This window comes from Podarcis erhardii (assembly GCF_964252035.2).
Source record: "Podarcis erhardii genome assembly, chromosome: 13".
NCBI classification, from domain to species: Eukaryota; Metazoa; Chordata; class Lepidosauria; order Squamata; family Lacertidae; genus Podarcis; species Podarcis erhardii.
Window position 1 is genome coordinate 14,272,191 of NC_138502.1, and position 26,324 is coordinate 14,298,514.

A 26,324-nucleotide genomic window follows, 5' to 3' on the forward strand; every position below is an offset into this window, starting at 1 on the left:
AACCATGTATCCAAATCCTTTTCTCAGTTTCCACTCAGCTGCTGTATCTAACATCTTTCACTCCTATTTTAGTTTGCCTTGGCCCAGTATTCAAACGAATATCAAGAACACTTCAACTTTCTTCAGTTCAAGAACACTCGAAATCCCAATACACTTATTACACCAATTAGACAACTGTACGGGGCTACTCACACAGCTACATTTATACAGAAAGTGGTGTAAGTATCTCCTTTGTGTTCATCTGTTTCTGCATGAGATACTGTGTGCTTCCATTCAGTTTGGAATTATCATCTGTCAGGGTTCAGGGAATCCTTTCCCTCCCCCACAGGCGGCAAAAACAAAAAAAACCCCAAACAGGTAACAAGAATAGTGCTTACCACGTAATTTGTTCAGGATTTACACACACAGAGAAAGGAATGTACTCCCTAATTAATCAATAGCGTAGCTCTGAATAATCTCCCTCCTTTTACTCTACGTCATTTGCAGCGTCACCCCTTCTACGGTGGCTGCATGAGGCCCTTTGTCTGTTTGCTTTCTGCTCTTCCACTTTCACAGCCCTCCTGGTTCTAGGAGAAGTGGGGTTGGAAATGCTTTCTAATGATAACGTGTCAGCCAGCTGTTCTGGATCTGCTGCTTCCCCCTCCTCCCCTTCCATTATTTCCCAGCGCTGTCATGTCTCAGGGTCATGACCTTCTGCAAACTACCATTGTAGATCTATACTATCCTCCTCTTCTTGGCAAGGTTCAGGGGCGGGGGCGGGGGGCTCCACCATTCCTCTTCAGTCCAGTCCCTTACATCATCTTTTATTCAGTCACTTTTTAAGAAGGATCCGCATCATGTAATTTCTGAAACACTGTATTCCAGGGTTTTGTCCTGTGTTATTCTCTGATCTTTTTTTAGACCTGATTGGTGTTGATTCCACACACCCACACACCCCACACACTTAAAATCCTTAAGTTTTGTTTGCTACTTGGTTTGCTGTTTATTTATAACATTTCACTTTATTGCTTACTCAGCTTTGATTTGTATGTCACGTTTTTAGAACTCAATGAAGTATCTGAGAAAGAGTTTTGTTTATTGTTTCGCCTTCATACTCCTTCCCCACCACCAGGCGTGAGCTCTTTGTCCCATCAAAAGGATCCCGCAGTGGTGCCTCTAAGATTCTCATTGTGATAACAGATGGAGAGAAATTTGAAGACAAGCTGGAGTATAGTGACGTGATACCAGAGGCTGACAATGCTGGCATCATCCGTTTTGCCATTGGGGTAAGAAAACTAAGAAGCAAATCCACAAGACATTACAAGAAAGTCAGGTTAGAAGAGTGGAATAAGTAAAACCAACTCCCCCTCCCTGCCTCCTGTACCTGTTATGCCAGCATGCTGTACAGTTATTAGCAAGATGGACTATTTTAATTCTGAAAAAAGCTTTACCTCTTCATTTTGGCAAATCAAGCTGCTGCTAAAAGCAGGCTGCTCTATTTTCTTCTGGTCAGTTGGCAATGAATTGAAACAGTATGGACAGAGCAAATAGAGAGAAATCTATTCTCTCTCTCTCAAAAATTCCAAAAAAGGTATTTCTTCTAAATGCCTGTGATTAGAGCCTGCCTGCCCATAAGGGAAGGTGAAATGCCCACCTCAGGTGGCAGAAATGCAAGAAGCACCAACAAGAGAGAGGTGTTCCAGCATGTGGCGTTGCTGCTTGTCTTCCCTGCCCTAAGTGGAGAGGTCAAGTGAGCAGCAATGCTATGAGGAGTGCCCTGGCTCCTGACAAGTTTGGCAAGAGCTGGGGCATTCCTGCACACCACGTTTAGTTCCCCCTCCCCAATGGCAGAAGCAGAGTGGCAATACTTTGAGGAGCGCTCCAGCTCCCACTGAGTTCAGAGAGAGCCAGGGTGTGGTGGCAGCAGAAGCATGGGACTAGTGGAAAGACAGAAGGTGGCAACTGGGATAGCTCAGTTGGTAGAGCATGAGATGCTTAATCTCATGGGTTCAAAACCTACATTGGGCAAAAGATCCCTGTATTGCAGGGTTTGGACTAGATGATCCTTGTGGTCCCTTCCAACTCTACATTTCTATGGATTCCTCTTTTGCCCCCAATGGTGAAATGGGATTGGCCATCCCTGGCTGTGATGACACCATAATAAAAATAAAAAGCGGTATAGAAATAAATAAATAAATAAATAAATAAATAAATAAATAAATAAATGGCTTTATTCCAGCCACTAACAAGAGGCTGGAGTAAAACAGAGGGGGAGGAAGGAGTTGCAGAAGGATAAGGGCAAGAGAGAGACCTCCCTCTCCATAGGGGCCAGCCATATATTTGAGAGTGGAAGTTGAGAGTTCTTCTTAGCTCGGATTGCAATCGACAGTAGAGAAGAACCATGGAAGAAATAGACACAGTTCAAAGTTGAGATATGTATTACTGTATGCCAGATTTGTATTCTAAGCAAGGCAGTTACAAAGTTTGGTGGCATCATTACATTCAGTACATTTCATTCTCTACTTTGCCCCCTCCCCCTCCTCTCTGGCATGCTGTTAAAGGTTGGAGCAGCTTTTTCTCAAGGCAAACCAAGGCAAGAGCTCAACACAATTGCCTCTTACCCGCCCTCGGACCATGTTTTCTCTGTGAACAACTTTAATGCTCTCAAGGACATCCAGAACAAGCTTGAGGATAAAATTTTTGCCATTGAAGGTACCAAATGCAGCAGGTTGTTCTAGGGATCTAGAGATAATGCTAAGATCTGTAGCTTTTGACTTGTGGTTGGGAGATTCTAACTCAGTCCAAATCTGGACATGAATCTAGTCCATATTTTATTGACCATTACCCTGCCTAAATGAAATGGAGACAGCTCACATTCACATGACGACAAATAGGCTTGTTATGAGGTATATGTCTAGTTCTTTCTTACAAGAGGTAATAATTAAACATGGTTGGTAACACAAGATTAGTGTGCTGATCTTTATATTAAATATTAGGAGGTGAGGATATTTACTTGTAGCTTCCAGGTCACGTTCAAGAGAAGAACTAGTAACAAAGTTAAAATAGCTCCTAATGGAGGTTTCTTTTTACGTTAAGCTATGCCAACTGCACTGATGCCATGATCTGCAGGAATAAAGCATGGAAACAGTTCAGATTAGCATACTGTTACAGGCTCTGGATGCCAGCACTTCAACTACCTTTTATATCCCACCTTTTTCTCCAAAGAACTCAAAGTTCCTCCTCAATTAACCCTCACAACAACCCTGTGAGGTAGCAAAAGGCTGTGACTAACCCAATCTCCACTCAGCTTCATGGCTGAGTGGAGATTTGAACCTTGGCCTTTAGGTCCTAGTCTAACACTAACCACTACATAAAGCTGGCTATCTAGGGACCTCTCTTGAATACCATGTCACATAGTATCATTCCATTGTCTACTCCAGCCTTCACCAACATGGTGCCTTTCAGATGTTTTGGTGCGGACTGGTGGGAATTGTAGACCAAAACATTTGAAAGACACAAGGCTGGCAATCAGGAATCAAGGTGTATGAGGAGAAGAGGAGACATAAATCTTTCCGCTTGAATCTAATCTGATCTTATTTATGCAGTACCTATCTATTGATTTACATGTCCTGCCATTGCCATAATTTGGAGTAATATATAATTATATTGATATTGAAAAATCCAGATATTTTTGGCCAACTTTTGAGAATTGTCTATTAGGAAACTCTAAGGGATAACATTAGGTGAAAATTAGGCCCAGCAGGGTCCTAACTTGACCCAAAACAATGCTGTTTCCCCATAAACCACACCCAACTACCTCAAACCCTGATGTCAGGTGGGAGGCAGGAAAAAGCATGACTGCAGTTTGTTTAAAAGCAAATGGACTTTGAAGGTGATGCTGTCACCCGGCATAAAGTGACTGGTATGTGTAAACTAGGCTTGCAGGTCTGTGAGAGGATTAGGATTTGGCCTACTGGTTAGTTTCTCACCTGTATGCTAGAATATCTATGTGAGGGAGCAGACATTTTCCTGCTTGGTTTGAGAGGGTTTAACATTCCCTCTGCACTTTCCCTCCCCATTTAGGGTCTTGCTCTGATCAACCAGAGGCTACCCTCTGCCACACCAATAGGATGAGGTTTCACCTCTGCCTACAAGACTCCATCCTCAGTTAGCTAGATATTACCCCTTAGCTCTCAAGTTCTACCACCCTGCATCTCTTTCTTCCCATCTTTTGTCTACAGGTACACATTCCCAAGGTGGTACATCCCAAAGCTCCTTCCAGTATGAGATGTCCCAGGAGGGATTCAGTTCCTTGCTAACCCCGGTGAGTCACTTCAATCCAGTACCAATTCTTCTTTTTTGTAGGTTGATAAATCTCAGCTTTCTCATCCCAATCCTCCAAAACAAGCTAAATTTGGGCACATAGAGGACCAGCCTGATACACTGAAATTTAGATTTAGGTGGTTCAGGACTCCAGATTCAAATGCCCACTTGGTTATGAAGATATGGTAAATCACTGACAGAATGAACACCTGCTAACACAAAATGGAATATATACGGTTCCAACTTTTGAAGAGTTAGGTAAGTTTGTGGAGTTAAGTCCTCTTGGAAGCCTGACCTGATTGGGACATGAATTGGTCTGGCCAATCCAGTGTTGGGATGACTCATGGAGACCTGATTTGACCAAGCAAGGTCAGTGCAAGTGGAACTGTAGAACTGGCTCCTCAAAAAGTAAACATATTTTTTAAAAAATAATACTCTTGTGTAATAATAAGAGTGCTCATGCAGTCTACATTTTAGGATTATCCCCTCCTGCTGGTTAACACCATCTCTTCTTTGCTGATTTGGTATTATCTCTTCCACTCCTTGTGATGAATTAGGTTGGACCCATTTTGGGGGCAGTAGGAGCCAATGACTGGTCTGGAGGACTCTTCCTATATGGGGACCCTGATAAACCAGCCTTTATTGATGTGCCCAGCTCCACTAAGGATATGAAAGATGCTTATCTCGGTAACTGTCAAAAACAAATATTATTTCTTTTTTTGTGCTCTAAGGCTCTGCATGAAGTGCTGGATGTATTTGTCTAGTACGGTATCTAGTAGGAAGTTCAGAGAAGTCACCCCTTTATAGTAGAGGTGACTAATCTGTGACCCTCCAGATATTACTGGTAAAAGGTAAAGGTAAAGGGACCCCTGACCATTAGGTCCAGTCGTGGCTGACTCTGGGGTTGCAGCGCTCATCTTGCTTTATTGGCCGAGGGAGCCGGCGTACAGCTTCCGGGTCATGTGGCCAGCATGACTAAGCTGCTTCTGGCGAACCAGAGCAGCGCACGGAAATGCCGTTTACCTTCCCGCTGGAGCAGTACCTATTTATCTACTTGCACTTTGACGTGCTTTCGAACTGCTAGGTTGGCAGGAGCTGGGACCAAGCAACTGGAGCTCACCCCGTGGCAGGGATTCGAACCGCCGACCTTCTGATCGGCAAGTCCTAGGTTCTGTGGTTTAACCCACAGCACCACCTGGACTATAGTTCAAATCATCCCTGACCATTGACAACGCTGGCTGGGGCTGATAGGAGTTGGAATCCAACACCATCTGGAGGACCACAGGTTAGCTATCCCTGTTTATAGAATTGGGCACCTTTGACCTTTTAATTTTCTCCTACATACTTTTTAGGTCTGAACTTACACAAGATTTTTCATACTACAAGCCCCACTTTAGAGTACCACTTTAAGAGGCATGTGATACACAGTCCTAGTTATAAAGAGGAACATTTGCAATGCTGTACAATTGGGAGTGGGGAACCTCTGGCCCTCCACTTGTTCCTGAATAACTACCATCATCATAGTCAGGGAAGGGAATTGTTGCCCAGCATCTGAAGGGCCACAGGTTGCCCACTTCTGCTTTATGTGAAAATTAGGAGAAAGTTGCTTGTAATTATTCCAGTCTCAAAAGTAGCAACATGAACTAAGTCTAATATAGCTTCTCCTTTCAGTCAGCCTTCTCCAACTTCATGCCTTATTAATGTTATGGACAAATGTCATTAAATCCAGTAAACAGTCAAGGAAAATGAGATGCAGATCAAAATGTTTTGAGCATACCAATTTAGAGAATGCTGCTTTAAGGTTATCTTACCCTTCATGACATTACCACAGGCCTATACAGTGGTACCTTTGGTTAAGAACTTAGTTCGTTCTGGAGGTCCGTTCTTAACCTCAAACTGTTCTTAACCTGAAGCACCACTTTAGCTAATGGGGCCTCCCGCTGCCGCCGCGCCGCCGCTATCCGATTTCTGTTCTCATCCTGAAGCAAAATTCTTAACCTGAGGTACTATTTCTGGGTTAGCGGAGTCTGTAACCTGAAGCGTCTGTAACCCGAGGTGCCACTGTACTAGACTCTCCAGCTGTTTAAGCAAATTAACACTACAGCATAGTAACAAGAATAATGTACATAATTTTATTACAAAATTGTTAAAAATGTAATACAATGCAATAGTATGCAAGACAAGGTTGACTACCAATTTTACTACAATTTTTTAATAACTGCTCAAAATCAAGCTGTCACTGAATCCAAAGGACCATTAAATATGCCTGAACTTTTGACAATATCAGCTTTTAAAATTCTAACAGTAGTGGCATTTAGCTACTACTTACATTAGAATACAGGTCTCCCTACAATCACATTACCTATACACAATTCTGTACAGTTTCTTTACTGAATCTAACAATGAGCTGCACTCGACTTCACATTCTTAGCAAAATCATTGACTTTTTGAGCACAAAATCTTTACAGCAGCTTTATAACTTCACTCTTCATCTTCTTCCTCCTCCCCTTCCCCCTCATCTTCATCTTCTTTCTCCTTCTCCTCCTCTTCAGGTTCTACTTTCTTCTTGGAGCCTGCTGGCCTACCTGGACCTTTCTTTCCTACATCACCCTTCCCCTTGGCACATCCTTCTCACACTTCTCCTCTAGTTTTGCTGCCTTCTGCTCAAAGGGCTGTTTGTCTTTTGCTGTTTGCTCAGACCATATTTCTCCTAGTTTCTTTGCCAATAGACAAACCTGGGTGGTCACTTTATCTTTGGGTGATGCTCAGAACAAAAGAGGAAGAAAGCAGGTGGTGGTCTTTGGGGGCATTGGTGTCCTTTTTCTTCTTCTTCTCCCCTTTAGAAGGAATACAATATTTTCATCTCCATGTCATAACGAAGTTTGCCATGTCTTCAAACTTGTCCTTTTCTTTTGCTGACATTGTCTACCATCTCTTAGAGCATTTATTGGAGAAGTCAAAAAAGTTGATTGAAGTGTCCAGGTGCTTCTTCTTATGCTCCTCGCGGCACATTTGCATGAAATAAACGTACAAGGATGTCTTGCCCCGGGGCTTGTTTGGGTCGCCTTTGCCCATGGCTGGGGCAACGGTCCCTGATCAGTAGGGAAAGATGTCTGTGGTACTTAGCACCTTGCCTGGCAGAGCTGAGGAAGAGAAACAGTGGCCATTAGCGACGTGGGGGGGGGGGTGTCAAGTAAAGCACATGGATCAGCTTCCTTTGCTGCAATTGAATCATGTTTTATTGATGTTTTAATGTGCTGTAAACTGCTTTGAGATATTTCTTAAAAATATAAAGCAGTATAGAAATTAAATAAATAAATATAGAACTATAGAGGAGATTCTGCCATTGCCAGATGCAGCTATGTTTTCTCCTTGTACCTGTCTCACTGCCTTTGTGTCCCTACAAGGTTATGTGATGCAGATGGTTCAAGTGAACGGCCAGATCAGCTTTGTGGTAGGAGCCCCTCGCTACCAACATGCTGGCAAAGTCTTTTTGTTCAGCCGACAAAATTTGAAGTGGCAGAAGACATCAGAGTTGTCTCCAAAGGAGGTAAGAAGGCTTCGGGATGAACGGCGGGTTGTGTCAGTGCATATCTGAGCATGTTTCCTTTGCCTGTGGCAATTAAAGTTGACCATGCAGCCCACAAAACAGGATCTCCCATTGAAATGACTTCCCTTAATTCTGACAAACTGTTTTTAATTCTCACTGTACATTTGAATAACAGAACAGAGCCTCAGTCTTTATATTTTATGGAACCCCAGGCAGAGATGCACATGTATTCCTCCAGACCTCACTATCTGGCCCTCAAGACTCTCCCCGGGCCATACACTCTCATTAGCCTCACCCCTTACTTCATCTGCTTTGGCCCCTGCTTAAGTAATGTTGCATGCCATCCCCAATCTCTGAGTGGTGTGAGATTCCAAGGAGTTTCAGGCACGCTAACCCAGAGTTCATGTTTCCTTTCAGCAATGAGGCACAGTGGAGACTTTGGTGCCTTTATGATATAAGGTTTATTTACACATACAGTGGAACCTCTACTTATTAGCACCTCTGGTTACGTATCCTTCGGGATATGCATGCAGCAAACCTGGAAGTATTTTTCTGGGTTTAGCCATGCGCGCATGTGCAGAAGCGCTCTACCGAGCCACGCACATGTGCAGAATAGGCACCTCCGGTTGTGAAAACCTTGGGATCTGACCGGAGCTCCAGAATGGATCCCGTCCACAACCAGAGGTACCACTGTATACACTGAGCCTACGATGAAGGGACTCACAGCATCAAAGCCCCATGAGGCTCTTGCTTCTCCCATAGCTGCAGCTTTGGATTCAAACACAAGAGCTGTTTGGCACAGAATCTCCTTTCCTTGACATTTTTTAAATGGCCCATCACTTTCCTTTTGCTCTCCTTAGTGGCTCTTCTCCCAGACAATTTCCTGAACTTGGGAAGCTAACTGGTTTTAAATTTTAACTCTTGCTAAATCCCATGTCTGGCACCCAGGTTAACACCCCAAGCATTGATTAAATTCTAGCACCCTTTGGTCCCATGAATTTAGGGGAAGTCATAAATCCATAATATTTGTGCCTGACTTGAATGCGCCATTGAGCTATGATAAGGCTTCTTGCTTTCCTTGATGGAGGCTAGAGAGGGTGTGAAGAAACTAGCCTACTGTACAAAGGTAGCAGTCACATTTATTTTTCCACCCACTTTTGCCTCTGGTCCCACCTATTACTGGCAGGTGGCCCCCAGAAAGTTTCTCAGAAAGAAATGTGGCCCTCAGGCAGAAGAAGGTTCCCTGTTCCTGATTTATAAGTACCACAACAACAAAAGTAACTTTTGAAGTATCTAGAGACTTGGGCAAGGTGTTCAATCCTGGAAGTGTTGTAGTTGCAAACAATGAACTGGTTGCCATTTCAAACCATTTTAACTGTCATTACTCTCACCTAGGGAATTCTGGGCACTGTTAGCATATGAAACCTTTAGCATCATTATAAAACTTTAGTCTCCACTGTTCTTTGTGGGAAGCCATGACAGCTACATCTGTCTCAAAACGTTTGAAATGTGCTGCTGCACCATGTTTGCCTACGGTATAAATCTCCCTCTCTTTTAGCCCCAGGTAATGAATGGATGGATGGGAGAGTCCATTGGATGGGGAAAAGAAGAAGAGAAGGATGTGTAAATGCCTGGGGTCAGGGAGATCAAGAAATGGAAAAAGTATAACAATGGTGATTTTTAGTCCCCCCAGATTGGCTCCTACTTTGGTGCTACGCTTTGCTCCGTGGACCTTGATAGAGACAAAAACACAGATCTGGTTCTTATTGGTGCTCCCATGTACTATGACGGCGTGGCAGGAGGAGTGGTCTACATCTGCGAGAGGCAGGTAGGTGAAGGGGAATGCAGGCCTGCCCTTTTTACTTGGTGGCACAAGGCAACTACCAAGAGCAGTTATTTGAGGGCAGGGATGTAAGAAGGCATCCTTTCCCACTCCACCCTGTATTTATTGAATGCAGCACTGTTCTGTTCCACTGCACCCAAAACTATGCTATTTGTCTCACTGTCCAATGTGGCAAAATTCCATAACTTTCAGAGTGTACATATCTGTAACTAGAGTGTACATATGTAATTAAACACATAAACAACATAAGTTACATTACCATGAAGTTATTCCAGCCTATGCATTTCATTGCAAAAGAAATGTAATGCATAGGTGCGGGTGGGGGAGAGGGGAACATAGTGACATATCGTTTGTGGACTGAAAGCAACAACAACAGTGAATACTGATTGTATTCACTAGATTTGTTTCCATTCCAGAAATGGGATGAATACACGAACATCAGCAATTTCTTCTCCCATTTTTCTTTTCATCAGAATTTTCTATCATCCCTGTTTGAGCACAGCTCTTTTTGTAGCACTGGGACATCAAAAGTATTTTCCCTTCCTAGAGCACGTTTTGTGCTTTGGTTTCTTTTGCGAAAGCACAAGAGGTTTGAAGGAAGGCTGAGCAGTGCTAATTAAACAGCGGAACAGACCCCTTTATAGGGCATCACATTGTTCTGTATTTCTGTACTCCTGGCTGCTGACAGCTGGCAGCTAATGATGTAGAGTGAGGTCAGGGAAGGACACATGGAATGTTGTGATGTCACACAGCACAAGTTACAGCTCTTCCAAGTTGCTGGGTGGAGGAAGCAGGGAGATAGTGTTTGAATGTCATGTTTTTCAATACAAAACAAATTCCTTCCAGTAGCACCTTAAAGACCAACTAAGTCAGTTCTTGGTATGAGCTTTCGTGTGCATGCACACTTCTTCAGATGTTTTTCAATGACATTCATGGATTTTCCCAGCCCTGATAGCAGGGGAGAGGAGAACTGGGACATCCACCAAAGAACCAGATAGATAGCTGCTTTACTTATAGAAATGAAGAGATGGGAAAAGTAATTGGCGTCCACCAATGGGGATGGTCAGAGCCCAATGTGAGCTGGTCTTTTTTTCATCAAGGGCTCCAAAGTATCTTGCCAAATGGAAAAATGGGAAGTGCAGAATGAAAGTCAGAAGGGACTGCTTCCATAATTTCTATAAATTACAGGGCATTCACTGTCTTACTAGTTTGATTCCTTTGAGTCTGTCCCCTTTCTGGCACAAGGGGGTGCCATGGAACAAATAGTGCAGGAGATTGAAAATAGAAGGAACAACTTCATCAGAACTATTTTGGTTTCAACCCCTCAAGTGTCCCCTTTCATCATTTGCCAGGAGGATGGGTTTTTCTGCAGCCAGAAATTGCGGGGGGCAGCCAAACAGCCCTTGGGACGCTTTGGAGCCAGCATAGCAGAAATAGGCGAAATAACTGGGGACCGATGGACGGATGTGGCCATTGGGGCTCCAATGGAGGATGAGAACAGAGGAGCTGTGTACATATTCCATGGGAGCAGAAGATCCATCAACCCAACATATAGCCAGGTGAGCCCTCAGCCCCTCTACTCCATAGCAGGAAGCACAGGCAACTGTCATTTCACTGTCTGGTAGTCCAAGAAGGCTGAAGCTTGAAGAAGTTACTTTATCAATGAAGGAGCTCAGACTGGAAGTTTATATAGGAGCTTGAGGCTCCACCCCTTCCTGTCTAATGATCCAGGCAGGTACTTCCATTCATGTTCCCCTCCTCCTGAGTAGCCTCATGTGCAGCTAACTGGGCACTTCCAACAACCCTGAAGTTCCTGCCTGGCTCACTGTCACTTTAGCTCCTGTGCCCCTGGGGTAGAATGGGGTGGTGGGGGTAGTCCAAGAGCCAGCCAGGAACAAAACATCTGGGATGGGTGGCCCCCAGTCTTGGGACAAGGTCATCTAGATCCAAAGGCTCTTCAGGGTCACTGGTGGTATGAAGATCTGCTGGAGGGTCCTCCTCTAAGGAGACCTCAGGCACCAACCTCTCCTTCTTTCTCCTGCTCCTAGCGCATCCAAGGCTCTCTGCTTCCCAATAGGCTCCATTACTTTGGCCAGGCTATTGGTGCCGGGAGAGATCTGACTGGAGATGGACTCCCAGACATAGCAGTGGGGGCTCAAGGAAGAGTGCTGCTGCTAAGGTAAGGAGCTTCGGGACTCTTGGAGCCAACTTTTTTTTAAAAAAGTCTGCATGCACACTTCCTTTGTAGTACATTAGAGAGTAATCAGTCTCTCATTAATATTTTTAAAAAGGAATTCTAATAAATTAAAATAACCCTTTTAAATGGTTGAGCAAGTAGTAGTGTCAGTCACAAGCAGGAATGCCAAGAGCTCTCTGGACTGATCCAATGTATTTTGGTGGCTGAGGTGGGAGATGCAAATAGAACTCCTCCCCTAATTAATTATCATGGAACATAGCTCACACTGATAACAAAGAAGCCTATGTAGGAGAACCTCAGAGTTGTGTCTTCCATTCTGCTTCCCTTAATGGCAGAGTTGGCATCCACAGTCTAAGCGAGCTGTTGCTTCAAGTAGGGACACCTTTGAAGACCTCATCGAAAACCACAACTCTTGTACAGCTTAGTCCTGCTCAGTAAGCCAGGGCGGTGATGGCATTTCCCCTGTCATTTGAATGCTGAGAACATGCAATATCCCAGCAACAGAAATGTCCCACACAGCACAAGATAATGTGCAGACTGGACATGTGACAATTGTTTGGAATGCACTTCTTTTAAACACTTTGCAAATATAACCCATGGTTGGAATGTCCGGATGGCACTAGCCCTGTGCTCCCCAGTGGGCTACATAATGAACCTTTGTCTCCCTCCACCTCAAATTCCTACCCCATTCTGTCTGCAACAGGGCTCGGCCCGTGGTACGAGTAGTACCCACTATCACCTTCACCCCGAATGAGATCCCTATCGCTGCCTTTGAATGCCAGGACCAGGATGTTCTGAACAAGGAAGTCAGTAAGGCAACTGTCTGCCTCACTGTTATGATGGATCCTCGGTTTACACAAGGTAGGCCCAAAGCACTTTGAGGGAGTAAGCCGGGCTTGGGTGCTAGCTGACAGTGCACATAACATGCTGAGGACAGGAGGACCCCTCAGTACAAGAAGTGGGGCAACAGAGAAGCTGGCTTGCCACACAGTTTGATTACCCATCATTACCATATTCCTGTGGCTTTTCATACTGTGTTCCTAGAATCCTCTGGGTCCCTGAGAAACTTATCAGAAGTTCTTCCATGTTGCAATTACTAATGATGGACAGCTTCCCATCAAGATAGTTTGCTTACTGCTACTGACTTTCCCATGCAATGTACATCTGAAAAGGAATACTGGTACAATTGGACACACTCCGGGTGAACTTCTGCTTTGTGTGAGGTAACAGTGAAGTCCCAGAGGCTTACTCCACACCCACATGCACTGAATGTTTCACCCTGGAGCACAACTCTAATGCCTTGTTTGAAAGCTACTGCCAGATTCTGATGTGAGCCCTTCATTGAGTCCAGTGCCCCTAGAGAGCCCAGAAGGGAGGGTGTTAGCAAGGAGATGGCCCCCAGTTATAAGACCTAGTATTGTAAGCTTCCTCTTAACTTGGTAGGCATTTCATTCCTCAATACTGGATGCATAGCTTTAGCTGCGAGCATCAGAAGTTCACAAGGATTTTGTGCTAAAGGGCCTTTGCAGAGAATCTGCACAGCACACTGTATCCCTCAGCATCCTATTCTCTGTGTTGTCTTTTCAATTCCTCTCCCTCAGGCAGCAGCATTTTGAACACCATTCAGTACAAGTTGAACTTGGATCCTGGTCGAATGAGGGTTCGGGCCATTTTTAACGGAAACCCAGACTCTTCCACCATCACCAAGGAGATAAAAACGGGACTGAAGAGACACTGTGAGGAGTATCGCATAAAGTTGCCGGTGAGTTCAGAGATCCAGTGGATGTTTAAAAGCAAAGACAAATGTTGGCATTTGGGTCCGTGAAACAAGTGTTGTCACCACTAGGGATAGAAGGATCTGTCAATCTCAGTTTCTCATTTTTCCAGTCTTAAATTCACTTAAATTCACTTTGCAGCAATTTCAGATTTTTTAAAAAAGTTATGAAAATTAATCCATATTTTAATGCATTTTTCTTAATAAACACATTTTTATATGCAGTTCTAACATACACAATTTTACAAAAAGTTTTCCCTGATGTAATACATTTTGTGTGCTATTTTCACCAATGTGATGTACACTTCCCCTAACATATGCATTTTTGTAAACATTGGTTAGTTGGCAAACTGCATAGCAAAATTTGGATAAGTGCAAATTTCAAGGGATAGCTATATTTCTGTTTGCATGTTGTTTTGAAAAGTGCAAATTTGGTAGATTCAGCTTCAAATGAAACCTGGATCAAATTTCTTTCCCATCTCTAATCACAAAATAAAGCAGATCCTCACTTATTTTTATTTCTTCTCCCCCTCCATTACGCAAGACCTGCGTAGAAGACAGCTTCACACCCATAAACCTCCGGTTGAATTATACTCTCATTGGAGATCCCATTCCTGGTGTTGACAACCTGCAAGCCATCCTAAGCAAAGATAGCTCCCCTATATTTACAGCACCGGTGAGTCCATACACTCTCTGTTTCCTGTTTGGTTGATCAGTCTGTAAATGGAAGTGGCAGAGACAAAGGGCTTAATTTATATAGGGAAATGGTCTTTGATCATTTTCCTTTCTTACCACTTCCCATTTTTCACCGTTTCACACTGTAAGTGTCTTCCCTGAAACTCTCCTTTAGCAGCAAGAAGAACCTCCAATATAGAAGGGCCATTGGTTGCACATTCTAGCTAAAAAATTCTCAGCAGTTCAGTTGACTAAATGTACTTGCTCTTCTCCCACTGCTTTTCCCTAGAGAAAACTGCTCTTTAGCATTCATTCAGAGAAAATTCAATCAGAGCAGGGCAAGGGGGAAATTGCTTGAAAAACTTCTAGGTGGGGACTTCCGGGTTGGCGCCATCGCCAAATGGCGGGCTCCCTCCGTGCTCCGGAGGGAGCCGGCTCAGCAGGGGCTGGGTTCTACCGCGCCGGCGACGCGGGGACCCGCAAAAACCATGGGCACGGAGCCCCATGGACATGGTGACTCGGCTGGCACCTTTGAGCCCCCCCCCCGGCCCGCGAAAGAGCCTTTTTAAAGGCTGGAGAGCGGGCACCTGGGGGGGTGTGCTTTGAGTCCGCCGCTTCCCCTGCCGAGCGAAGCCGCATGCCATTCGGTGGAGAGCGCTGGCTTCTTCCATTGAAAATTTGGATCCAAAAGAACAACCCGTGAGTAATTGGAATATGGATTAAAAAGAGGGATAAATTTTTAAAATCCGGAGCGAGCGGGGGGGGGGGTATAAAAAGGAAGTCATCCCCCCCCCAATTGTAGAAGAGCCAAAACAAAGGACTTAACAACTAAGATTGAGAGTGACCTTATCTTGATGAATTAGTGACTTCGCGAGGGAAAAATATAAGATTGAGCTGGAGGAGAAAAGTGGAATTTGAATTAAAAAGCAACCCCCCCCCCCCGGAACCCCGGGAGCGACTGGTGAAAATGCCTGGGGAAGAGAAACGGAGGTTTTGACAGCTGTCAAAGAGCTGTCAAAACGGAAGAACAAAACAGAGACTTTGTTATGAGGACTTTGCCGGTTACATTGGTTATAAATTGGATATAAAATGTTTCAAATAAGGATCAACAAGCTACTTGGATTGGTGGATGTGATCTGGAAGGGAACTCAGTTACTGAAATCCATCTAGAGGAGCTGAGGGATATTGCAAGTGTTTTTGACTGGAAATTTGAACAGTTGAACAGAACTTTTTATCTCCTGGGAAACTGCAGAAATGGAACATTATTTTGTCTACAGAGGTCTACACACTATAGAAAACAATGGATGTAAATGAAAGGGACATGACGCAATGTTTTGCTCCTGAATAACAAGCCTCTGCAGAGAAACTAGAAACTTTTGGAAATAGAACATTTCGGCAGAAGAGCAGGGAAAAAGCAAAAAATAAAAAGGAGGAGTGTGATTAATAAGAATAATGAAATAACAAGATCTGGACAGAACTGGAAGTGGGAACATTTGGGACATTCAGATTTGACAAGCTTACAGAAATAAAATTGGAGTTTTTGCTCCTGGATATAAAAATCTGGATAGAAGAAATGGGCCCCTTTTTGAGATAGACTCCTTCTATGATTGGACACTCGAATTTAAAAATGACTGGTAAAGGACTAGAGAGGTCTGGGTTTAGTGAGATGTGGGAACCCCAGGAAGATATCAGATGTCGAGGGATATTGGGAACGCAACCGGGAAAGGGGGGAGGGAAATCTGGAATCCAAAGGGTGCAAAACTATTTTTTATCTTGTTTATTTTTATCTGCATTATACTTGAAGGGGGGGAACTCGTGGAAGGGAATTAGGTCGATCTTAGGGGATGGGAATTTTCGAAAAATTGGGTTATTGACGATAAGTGTAATTTGGGGATAAGAATTTGTTGAATTGATTTGTTAAACTGGAAGACAAGAGGGGGAGGGGAGGGGAAGTCCTGGTTATTGGAAAAAGATTATAAATTGGATTTAATTTGTTTTAAATTGGAAAACTTTAATAAAAATTATTTTTTTAAAAAAAAGAAAAACTTCTAGGTGGAAGTTTGGATGAACCCTAAGTTTCATAGACTGTTATTAAATGCAGCTGGCTGTCACTAGGGTGCAGGGAAGACTTGTACACCTAGGAAGACTTAGGTTCAGATTTCATGAAACTCATTGCGACCTTTGGCTGGTCTCTCTCTCAGCCTAACCTACCTTGACAGGGTTGTCACCTAGAGCGCCTTCAAGTGGAGATTCCCAAAGGTTTCCATTGCCCCTTTTCTGCTTCAGACATTGTTGCTTTAAGAAGTCCCATGCACCTTGAGGTAGCAGCTCCTGTTGCTGTCTTCCACCACCCATCTGCTCCCCCATTCTGTATGTTAACTGGTGGTGGGGAATTCCTCTTCAGTCTTCCCTTTTCTCAGTCACCTGAACAGTAGGAGTGGAAACCACAGGGAAGAGAGATAGTACATGAGGTTGTTGTATGAGAGTGTGTGGGGTGGCCCAGCCCATTTTGGTTTTGGCCCTGCCCACAGCTGGCAGGCAGTTTCCAGAAGGTTAGGAAAGTGGGAAATGTGAAAACATTTTCACATTTCAGCTCTAGACAACAAAATTTTACTAGCTTCACCTATCCTCAAACTCTGACAATGTTTATATCCATGGGCATAGCCAGGATTTTTGTTGTGAGGGGCAGGACTTTTGTTGGGGGGGGACAGGACTTTTGTTAGGGGGACAGAACCGATGTGATTGGTCAGTTATGTTAAGCAGTTCTATTGCTTTACTTGACCTAGGGGGCAGCTGCCCCTCACCCTCCCTTGACTATGCCCATGTCTGTACCCCACCCTTCTTCTCTTCACAGCTACATTTCCAAAAGAATTGTGGTGCAGATGGAGTCTGTAAAGACCAGCTAAAAACCTCCTTCAATTTCTCAGGGTAATGTATGTTTTTCTTCTTCATGTCACCCTACTCTGCTGCCCAGACTCACTGAACCTGGTGCCCAGAATCACTGAACCTGGTGCATTTCAGGTGCTTGTGACTTCAGTGTTAGAGCATTGCAGGGTAGAATGCTAGGTCTCATCTCTTAGCCTCCCCCCATAATTTCATCTCTTCATGGCTTAATTAGAGCCAAGATGCAGAATACACTTTGATTTCCAAGGCTCATCTCTGAAACACATAATAATAAATGTAGTAACAATAATGTAGTAACAAAGGAGGATGGGCATGTAGAGAGTGTTCCCTCCCCACCCCCCTGAGCTTCTGTGGGCCGGGTCAGGGTCTCCACAATGGAGGGAATGACTTCCAGGCAGGATTGAGCCCTAAGACATATTGTCTTAGGATAAGGCTATTAGCAGCTACTATCCCGGAAGGCTATGATCTGCTTCCACTGTCAAAGGTCATATGCTTCTCAATACCAGTTGCAGAGAATCACAGGTGTGAAGAGTCACTATTGCACTCAGGTCCTGCTTGTGGACTTCCTATAGGCATCTGGTTTGCCACTGTGAAAATTGGATTCTGGTCTGGATGCGCCCTTGGCCTAATTTAGCAGGGTCTTCTTACTTTCTTAAGCTTAGAAGAGACCCTCTTCTTTTTTTCCTTCAGCATGGACACGCTGGTGGTGGGCCTGACCCCTGAGCTCAATGCTACAGTCTTCATTCGGAATGATGGGGAGAATTCCTATGGCACCACTATAACCTTCTTCTACCCTTCCGCACTGTCCTACCGCAGGCTCTCGCTATTGAAGGTATAAGAGGCAAAAGGTGGCAGTTCGGCAACAGGAGATCGGGGCTGGCCTAAAAGTTTGTTGCTCACTATCTTAACCAATTCCCCAATCTGATCCCTCCCACAGCAGTCCAACAGGAGAAATGTGGCTATTAAATGTGCTTCTACCCCTTCGGCAGAGGATGACCCCATGAGGAACACCACCTGTAACATCAACCACCCCATCTTTCGGGCTGGGGCTGAGGTAAAGTCCTTCTGTAAGCAAGTGGACCAGAGAACTGTGGTCATCTGGTTAGGATCTCTACTCTAACAGAGTAGACTCCTCCTTTCTCCCCAAATAGCACCTGGCTGCCCTCTCACTCATTTATTGTGTCATCATCTGTTGCAGGCTATTTTCATTGCCACCTTTTCCGTCTCCCAGAATGCAGATCTAGGGAGAGAGATACAGATCAATGCCACAGCTGGCAGGTAAGGTTTGATGTGCCTGGCTTGGGAGATGTTCCTATTTGATCAGCTTGAATCAGTTTCACTTCAGTTGTCATGATGGCTAGGCCACATTCAAACTGGTTTGTAATGCAATCCCAATAAATTCTAATCAGAAGTAAGTCCCATTGAGTTACGGTAAATGAAACTTACGGTCACATAAGATTTGCAGCCTTAAATGTATAATGATGGGACTCAGAGAGTGTTCATTCATAAATAATTTATTATTTTTACCCCACCCATCTGGCTGGGTTTCCTCAGCCACTCTGGGCATCTTCCAACAGAAGGTTAAAAATGCATTCAAACATCAGTCATTAAAAACTTCCCTAAACACGGCTGCCTTCAGATGTCCTCTGAATGTCATATAGTTGTTTATTTCTTTGACATCTAATTCTTTTTCATTTCCATGTGATAAAAAATAACAACCATACAGTGATAAAAAATAACAACCATACAGCAACTTGCATTACTTGTATATGTATTTTTTTTCGCAGATGCACATACTGTATGCGTTTAGAAATGCAATTTTATATGCCACACTTTTGAGCTAAGAATTACATTGCAACATTCTGAGAAGCATGAAAACTAGAGGATAACTGCATCCCAATTTGCATATTAGTCTAGGAAATACAAATCAGGTCATGAGTATCCCAATACATTCTAACAGGCAGTGGGATGGGGGAGAAATTTGACCCACTTCACATTTGCAAGCAAATCTACCTGATTCACCACCATATTCCCCAAACAGTATGGAAACCAAAACACAGGCACCCTTTAAAATCTGTACTTTTCTGAATTTTGGAATGCAGTTCTCCAGTCATGGAATGCTGACAAAAATGCATATGCTAAGCTAAAGTGTGCATACAAATAGGCTAGTGAAAATAGCATACAAAAATGTATTAGATTAGGAAAAATATAAATATTAGGCAAAATACACTTTGCAAAAATGTGTCTATCATTCAGAATTACATATATAAATGTGAATAATAGAATTTTGGACCCAGATACTGGTGAATTTTCATGGGGACTCTTTAAAAAAACAAAGACTGATGTGGAGAGCTGAACTTCAGAATGAAAAAGAGATAAAATGAAAGCAAAGTGAACAGATTCACCAAGCCCTAATGTTGTAGAACCACAGTGCATGTAGCAGTGTATGATGGGGCAGTGGCATACGTGATAATTGTTCCAGTCTTCACTCTGCCTCTCTCTCTTTTTTCTAGTGACAACAATGGCCCTGTCACTCCGGACATGATTCACCAAGCGAAGCTGCTTGTCAAATATGCAGTATATGTCTTTGTTAATGCGTACGTGACTGCAAGTATTCTGGGAGCATCCCAGCCCACCACCCAGCTGCCCTTCTCAACTCACTATCGACTGTCAGAAGGCTTGTTTGCACAACCACTGTTTTTCTTAGGGCTAGTGCCCTAGAATAATGATCCTTCTGTACAAACAAGAAATTCCAGCCATATATCCTTTCCTAATTATCATGGGTCTGTGTTTCATGGCGGCTCTATAATTTCAGCCACTAAATGGAACCCACCCCCTTTTTGTTTCAGGGGTTGAAAGACCTAGATGAAACAGTATTTGCTGGTTTTCCAGGGCTTGATTGGCTTTCAAAAGATTTCAACTTCCGCAGACCTCATAAGCCTATAAAGCAGAGATAGTGAACCTATTACTATTACCACCACCACTACTATTACTACTATTACTCAGTCTGATAGCAACACTGACCTCATACACGCCTACTCCATCTCTCTCCCCAAGAAGCTGCACATTTTCTATACTGGTTTAGATACTTTGGTGGAGGATAAAATAGTGGTCTTCTTGCAATCCTTTTGTATTAATCCCTAACAAAGTAATTAGGATCCATCTGGTGATATTTCCACATATACCGTATTTAGAAATCAATTTCTATTCCAATGCCTATTGAATTTTCAGCTTCCTCATTTTCTTCTGTTTAATTAATTATTTTGGATGAATTCAAGTTTAATGAATTTGAATCTTTTGGAATTTGCCACTTCTGATTTATTGGATAACCCCCATTTTGCAAATAACTGGCCAATTTCTGTTTGCTGGCTATTGCCCTGCAGCGTGCTGTTTGTTGGCTATTGCCTTGCAGTGTAATACTAAGCATGTCTACTTGCAAGTCCCACTGAATTTAACAGGGCTTCCTTTCAGCTAGATGTGCATCATAATAATAATTTAAATATTTTTATTATTTATACCCCACCCAAATGGCTGGGTTTCCCCAGCCACTCTGATCAGCTTACAGCATATATTGAAACATAATAAAACATCAAACATTAAAGACTTCCCAATACAGGGCTGTAGTTCTTTATCTCCCTGACATCTGAAGGGAGGGTGTTCCACAGGAGGACGCCATTACTGAGAAGGCCCTCTGCCTGGTTCCCTGTAATTTCGCTTCTCACAGTGAGGGAACCAGCAGAAGTCTCTTGGAGGAGGACCTCAGTGTCCAGGCTGAATGATGGGGGTGGAGATGCTCCTTCAGGTATACTGGGCTGAGACCATTTAGGGCTTTAAAGATCAGCACCAACACTTTGAATTGTGCTCTGAAATGCACTGGGAGACAATGAAAATCCTTTAGGACTGGTGTTATATGATCCCGGCGGCCAGTCACCAGTCTAGCTGCCGCATTCTGGATTAGTTGTAGTTTCCGAGTCACCGTCAAGGTGATATCAGCATCAAGGTGATATCAATCACTTACTCACTTTTCTTGGTTCAATCAGAATATACTCATTTCAGGAGGACATGCTAAAATGAATGGCATTGGCTGCTAGAAAATATTGACCCCATCTAAATTGCCATAGCAATGCTATGCTTTGATCTTCCAAAAAGCCATTGGAATGCATTGGTCAAACCCAGATTGATTGCTTTATTACATAGTGATTTTTCTCAGACCCCCACCTCTTTTCTTCCAGTGTTGATGTGTCAACCAAGTATGTCAATTTTTCTGCTGGTCAGGAAGACGGAAATCAGACTGTGGAACATCGCTATGAGGTGAGGGGTTTGTGGAGCATTGTGGAATTAAGAATTTGAAAAAGGCAAAATTTCTGTGGACCAGGTTTAGGGAATAAATCCAGACCTTCAGCTAAGGGCTTCAGAGCAGCACAACACAATATGTCATACTGGAGCCACTCTGGGGAGTGTGGTTGGCTGCATCCCTCTTGCCGGACATCATCTTGTATTATGTTGCTCTGAAGCTGTTTTGGGAAATGTAGGCAGAAAGAAGAGGCATGGTGGGTGTGCGCAAGCAGCACAAAACAAGCTCCTTGGTTTAAAAGTTTTAAAAGAGGGAAAGATCCCTCAACCACCTTGTACATCTGCTATCCTGGCCCCAAGGCTGCCACTGCTTGAGCCATATAGTAGGCGAGAAGGGCTTGGCAGTACAACAATCATTTGTAGGATGGGGATGGGAAAATATGTCACATTTGGTTTCTATCAGTTTCTCAAATTTCCAGTCTTAAATTCAGTTCTCCACATTTCCACATCAGTTTGCTTAAAGAAAAAAAAGTTCTCATGAAAATTCACCAGTATTTTAGTGCAAATTTCTCCCAATATACATGTCGTATACAATTTTATCTAATTTACACATTTGTGCAAAGCAATTTTCCTGAATAAAATGCATTTTGGTATATGTGTGTGTGTGTGTGTGTGCGTACACACACACACACACACACACACACACACACACACACTCTACCCTAGTATTTGTATATGCATTTGGCTGGAGAACTGCATCTCAAAATTTGGAAAAGTGTGCATTTCAAAGGATGACTGTTTCATTTTGCACATTGCTTCAGAAAGTACAAATGTTTTTTTCATGTTTGAGGTTTTACTACTGTATGTTTTTATATGTACTGCAAGCTGCCCAGAGTTTCCCAAGCCAGATGGGCAAGGTATAAATAATAAAATTATTATTATTATTATTATTATTATTATTATTATTATTATTATTATTATCATCATCATCATCATCTTAGGTAGATTTGACTTTAAATGCATATTGAATTTAATTTCTCTTCCATCCTTATTGTGGAATGGGGAAAATATATCTTGGTTAGTGATAGCAATGGGCTGATTGTTGGGCTCCTGTCACATTTATACAGGTTCTTCTTCTTGTTTAGGTGAAGAACACATATACACGAAAGGTTCCTGTCTCAATCACATTTCAGTTCCCTGTGCAACTGAATGGGACATGGGTGTGGAATGCATCCGCGGACATCCTTCCTGAGGTATATCCTTCTGAGACCAAATATGATTTATTTTTGGTTAATAGGACTGAATTAAGTACTGGTGTAGCAATAGTAGACAACCAGAAATTTTTCAACCTTCATAATACTAGAACTTGGGTTACCCAATAAAATTGATTGGCTGGAAATTCAAGGGGGACAAAGAAAATACCCCTCCACATACCACATCAATTTATGGCTCTCTTTCAATAGAGGAGGGTATATCCAGAGTGGGCCATCTCCTTCTCTATGTTCTAGTGGCAGGGCTCATTCAGCAAGCTCCTTTTGTATGGATGAAGCCCCTCCCAGTTTCAATCTTGCCTATTCAATTCCTGTGCTAGATTTGAGTGAGATTTAACCGGAGAATCTTTTTAAAGCCATTTTGAGAGCCTCTCCAGGCTATTCTATAAGTAAATAGAGGCAAATTAGACAAAATTATGGAGGATAGCCCTATCAATGGCTGCTGGCCATGAGTGGAGAATGGATCCTCCAGGTTCAGAGGAAGTGTTGCTGACTAACAGGTGTTGGGACAAACAACAGTGGATGGCTGTTTCCATCACGGTCTACTTGTGAGTTTCCTAAAAGTACCTGACTGGCCATTGCTGGACCTGCTGTTCCTTTTATCTGATTCATGAGAGCAAGTTTTATGTTCTTCCCTACCTGCTGGTTCCATGGTCACAACAAAAGAATTAAAATCTGCCCTCTACCCAGAAGCATGAACAGTGCCAGACTTCCGTTGCTGCTTAGCACGCCTCTTCCCACTGTCATTCTCAGTACAGTTGAACCATGCTACCTAACCTGTGTTAAGAGATATTCTGCATGTGCCCTGAGCCTTGAACTAGCATACTTGTTTAGACAAACAGTGTGGAAATACATGAATTACAAGTGAAAGGCTTCTGTGATGGCTATTATTAGCCTCTTACATATATGAAATTTGCTTTCCCTTTCCCTAGATGAACCACCTAGCTCAGTGTGCCCCTGAAGCAGACACCCAAGGGGCCAAAGATTTTGTGGCAGAACTAAGAAAGAATTCCATTCTGGTGAGTACATCCCCACTGTAAAGTACATCCCCTTATTTCAGAAGCACCTGGACTGGGTGACTCTGGGGACCCCTTTAGGTTAAGGGGTAGCTATACTCAGCATCAGCACTTTATCTGAGGATATCCTTGCACCTCCTTCCAGGACTGCTCTGTGGCCACCTGTAAAACAATCCGGTGCAACATTCCATCCCTGGGGCAGAAGCAACCACTGGAGTTCAGCATCAAGGGGAAGATGGGATTCCAATGGGTCTCCCAGGTATGAAGGCCACTGCTGCAGCTCTATTGGTGCAGGGGTGGGAAGGTCATGTCAGATGTTAACAATCTTCTGTGCGGCACACCCAAACCAGCTGCATCTTTGGGTGCAGCCATTCTATGAACCCCAGGAACTCTTCTTCAGTGGTGACCAGACTTCTCAACAGAACCCTCACCAAATGACAGTTCCTATGATTCTTTGGGGGACCCTATGACAATACGTTATACAAATAATTTAAGTTGCTGTATAGTAGATATGCTCACAGTCAGTTACATCTCTATACCAACAAAGCAACTTTTTTTAAAAAAAAAGAGAGCCAGTTACTCCTTTTGGATCCCTTCTTGGTGAAATCTTTCAGGCAAGTACCTTTCCCACCTCTGAGAGGGTTTGTCTCTGTCTTTCAGACCCAGCAGAAGAAAGTGACCTTGGTGAGCTCAGCAAAGATTTCTTACGATGAGAAAATATATACTCAGAAAGAGGGCCTTCCACAGAATCAGGTAATGATAGGTCAAAAGGAGACACACTATCCATATGCCATAGCTAGGAGCCAGGACATCTCCAGATGTTGTCTAGAAGGAGCTGGGAAGAAGTTAGCATTCCAGGCTACCTTTTGTAGCTCTGGATGAGGCACTGTTCAAGTGAATTAACCCTAGTGCATGACGTCACCAGGTTCTCCCTCTCAGTTTTTCCCCTCTTACCCTGTAGGCAAATACTGTGGTGGAATTCCTGGAGCCTTACAACTACCTTCCTGTTATCATTGGTAGCAGTGTGGGGGGACTCATTCTTCTTGCCCTGATTGCTGCTGTTCTTTACAAGGTGAGGACTGACATTTAGAAGTATGCTTATAAGTGAGGGGAGGGCCTTTGGGAGTAACTTTGGCCCACATCAAACACACACAAGTAGGGAGATGGCTGGGGCAGAAAGCTTCCACACCTAAGTGCCCAGTGTACAAACGTGGTCTATACTTGTTTCATTGATTCTTCTGGTGCCATTTACCCATTACCCCAAGGATGAGCAAACCCTTCATCTGAATTTTCTCTCTGTGTGTGTTTGTCGCTCTCTTCCCTTCTTTCCAGGTTGGCTTCTTCAAACGACAGTACAAACAAATGATGGAGGCAGGAGATGGTGAGGTGGCGGGATCCCCACAACAAGACAGTGGTGCTGGCCCCAGTTCTGCTGCTACTAAAGGATAGCCAATCCCACAACCCATGCCTTCTATAGGGTATCTTATAGTATGCCCACAATAATCAAATGGACTGAACAAGATGAGATAATTGCTCCTGAACATAACTGAGGTCTGCTTCATAGATTGCAGTTTCCTTAAAAAGAAAGAAGTTGACGGTAGAAAATGACCGTCGCGTGTATCACAGTTGCTCACATGCTGAGTTATGTTGGGGGGTATGTATGTGTGCACACAGATAAATATGTACATGTGACATCATTACAGGTGATAACCTATGCAGGCGTCTCCCCACTTACATGGGGGTTACATTCCCAGGTACCGTGCATGTATATACAGTCATACCTCGGGTTACAGCTGCTTCAGGTTGCATTTTTTCAGGTTGCAGACCGCTGAAACCTGGAAGTACTGCAGACAGGCAGATGCGGGTTGTGAACACTGCGGGTTGCGAACGTGCATCCCGCATGGATCACGTTCGCAACCCGAGTGTCCACTGTACGTGAAATCATGTGTAGTGGGGAACAGCATCTAAAAAGTGGAACTCCACTAAAAAGCCATGAAAATTACTCCCTCCAAACCTCCTTTCTCAAACTCCAATTCTCTAAGGCCTCAAAGATCAGTGCAAGGGCTTATGGAATTACTAGCTATTTCCCCACTATTTTCGTGCCATTTTTGCAGTTTTTCTGTTCTTTTCAGGGACGCAGGTGGCGCTGTGGGTTAAAGCCTCAGCGCCTAGGACTTGCCGATCGAAAGGTCGGCGGTTCGAATCCCTGCGGCGGGGTGCGCTCCCGCTGCTCGGTCCCAGCGCCTGCCAACCTAGCAGTTCGAAAGCACCTCCGGGTGCAAGTAGATAAATAGGGACCGCTTACCAGCGGGAAGGTAAACGGCCTTTCCGTGTGCGGCTCTGGCTCACCAGAGCAGCGATGTCACACTGGCCACGTGACCCGGAAGTGTCTCCGGACAGCGCTGGCCCCTGGCCTCTTAAGTGAGATGGGCGCACAACCCCAGAGTCTGTCAAGACTGGCCCGTACGGGCAGGGGTACCTTTACCTTTACCTTTACCT

The 26,324-nt window shown here is 43.7% G+C and overlaps 1 protein-coding gene and 1 pseudogene across 3 annotated transcripts in view; one reads left to right on the forward strand and one right to left on the reverse strand.

Annotated features, from left to right (window-relative positions):
• The window catches only part of LOC309326444 (integrin alpha-X-like), a 39,328-nt gene extending 13,793 nt beyond the window's left edge, over positions 1 to 25,535 (forward strand). For both annotated transcript variants that reach the window (XM_081835167.1, XM_081835168.1), the window contains 24 exons: positions 73 to 218; positions 1,112 to 1,265; positions 2,541 to 2,691; positions 4,221 to 4,303; positions 4,860 to 4,989; positions 7,710 to 7,852; positions 9,537 to 9,680; positions 11,048 to 11,254; positions 11,744 to 11,874; positions 12,596 to 12,753; positions 13,494 to 13,654; positions 14,211 to 14,342; positions 17,196 to 17,269; positions 17,936 to 18,077; positions 18,186 to 18,299; positions 18,444 to 18,523; positions 19,759 to 19,842; positions 21,478 to 21,556; positions 22,684 to 22,791; positions 23,742 to 23,828; positions 23,971 to 24,084; positions 24,486 to 24,578; positions 24,787 to 24,897; positions 25,158 to 25,535. In XM_081835167.1, the coding sequence (XP_081691293.1) occupies positions 73 to 218; positions 1,112 to 1,265; positions 2,541 to 2,691; positions 4,221 to 4,303; positions 4,860 to 4,989; positions 7,710 to 7,852; positions 9,537 to 9,680; positions 11,048 to 11,254; positions 11,744 to 11,874; positions 12,596 to 12,753; positions 13,494 to 13,654; positions 14,211 to 14,342; positions 17,196 to 17,269; positions 17,936 to 18,077; positions 18,186 to 18,299; positions 18,444 to 18,523; positions 19,759 to 19,842; positions 21,478 to 21,556; positions 22,684 to 22,791; positions 23,742 to 23,828; positions 23,971 to 24,084; positions 24,486 to 24,578; positions 24,787 to 24,897; positions 25,158 to 25,274 (2,943 nt within the window). In that variant the 3' untranslated portion in view covers positions 25,275 to 25,535. The remainder of the gene's footprint in view (positions 1 to 72; positions 219 to 1,111; positions 1,266 to 2,540; positions 2,692 to 4,220; positions 4,304 to 4,859; positions 4,990 to 7,709; positions 7,853 to 9,536; positions 9,681 to 11,047; positions 11,255 to 11,743; positions 11,875 to 12,595; positions 12,754 to 13,493; positions 13,655 to 14,210; positions 14,343 to 17,195; positions 17,270 to 17,935; positions 18,078 to 18,185; positions 18,300 to 18,443; positions 18,524 to 19,758; positions 19,843 to 21,477; positions 21,557 to 22,683; positions 22,792 to 23,741; positions 23,829 to 23,970; positions 24,085 to 24,485; positions 24,579 to 24,786; positions 24,898 to 25,157) is intronic.
• On the reverse strand, positions 6,488 to 22,227 carry LOC309326502 (high mobility group protein B2 pseudogene; annotated as a pseudogene). Its single transcript, XR_014161586.1, has 3 exons — positions 21,871 to 22,227; positions 16,553 to 16,765; positions 6,488 to 7,445 (listed from the first exon to the last, which is right to left on the reverse strand). The product of XR_014161586.1 is annotated as a high mobility group protein B2 pseudogene (transcript).
• Positions 25,536 to 26,324: the final 789 nt, after the last annotated feature.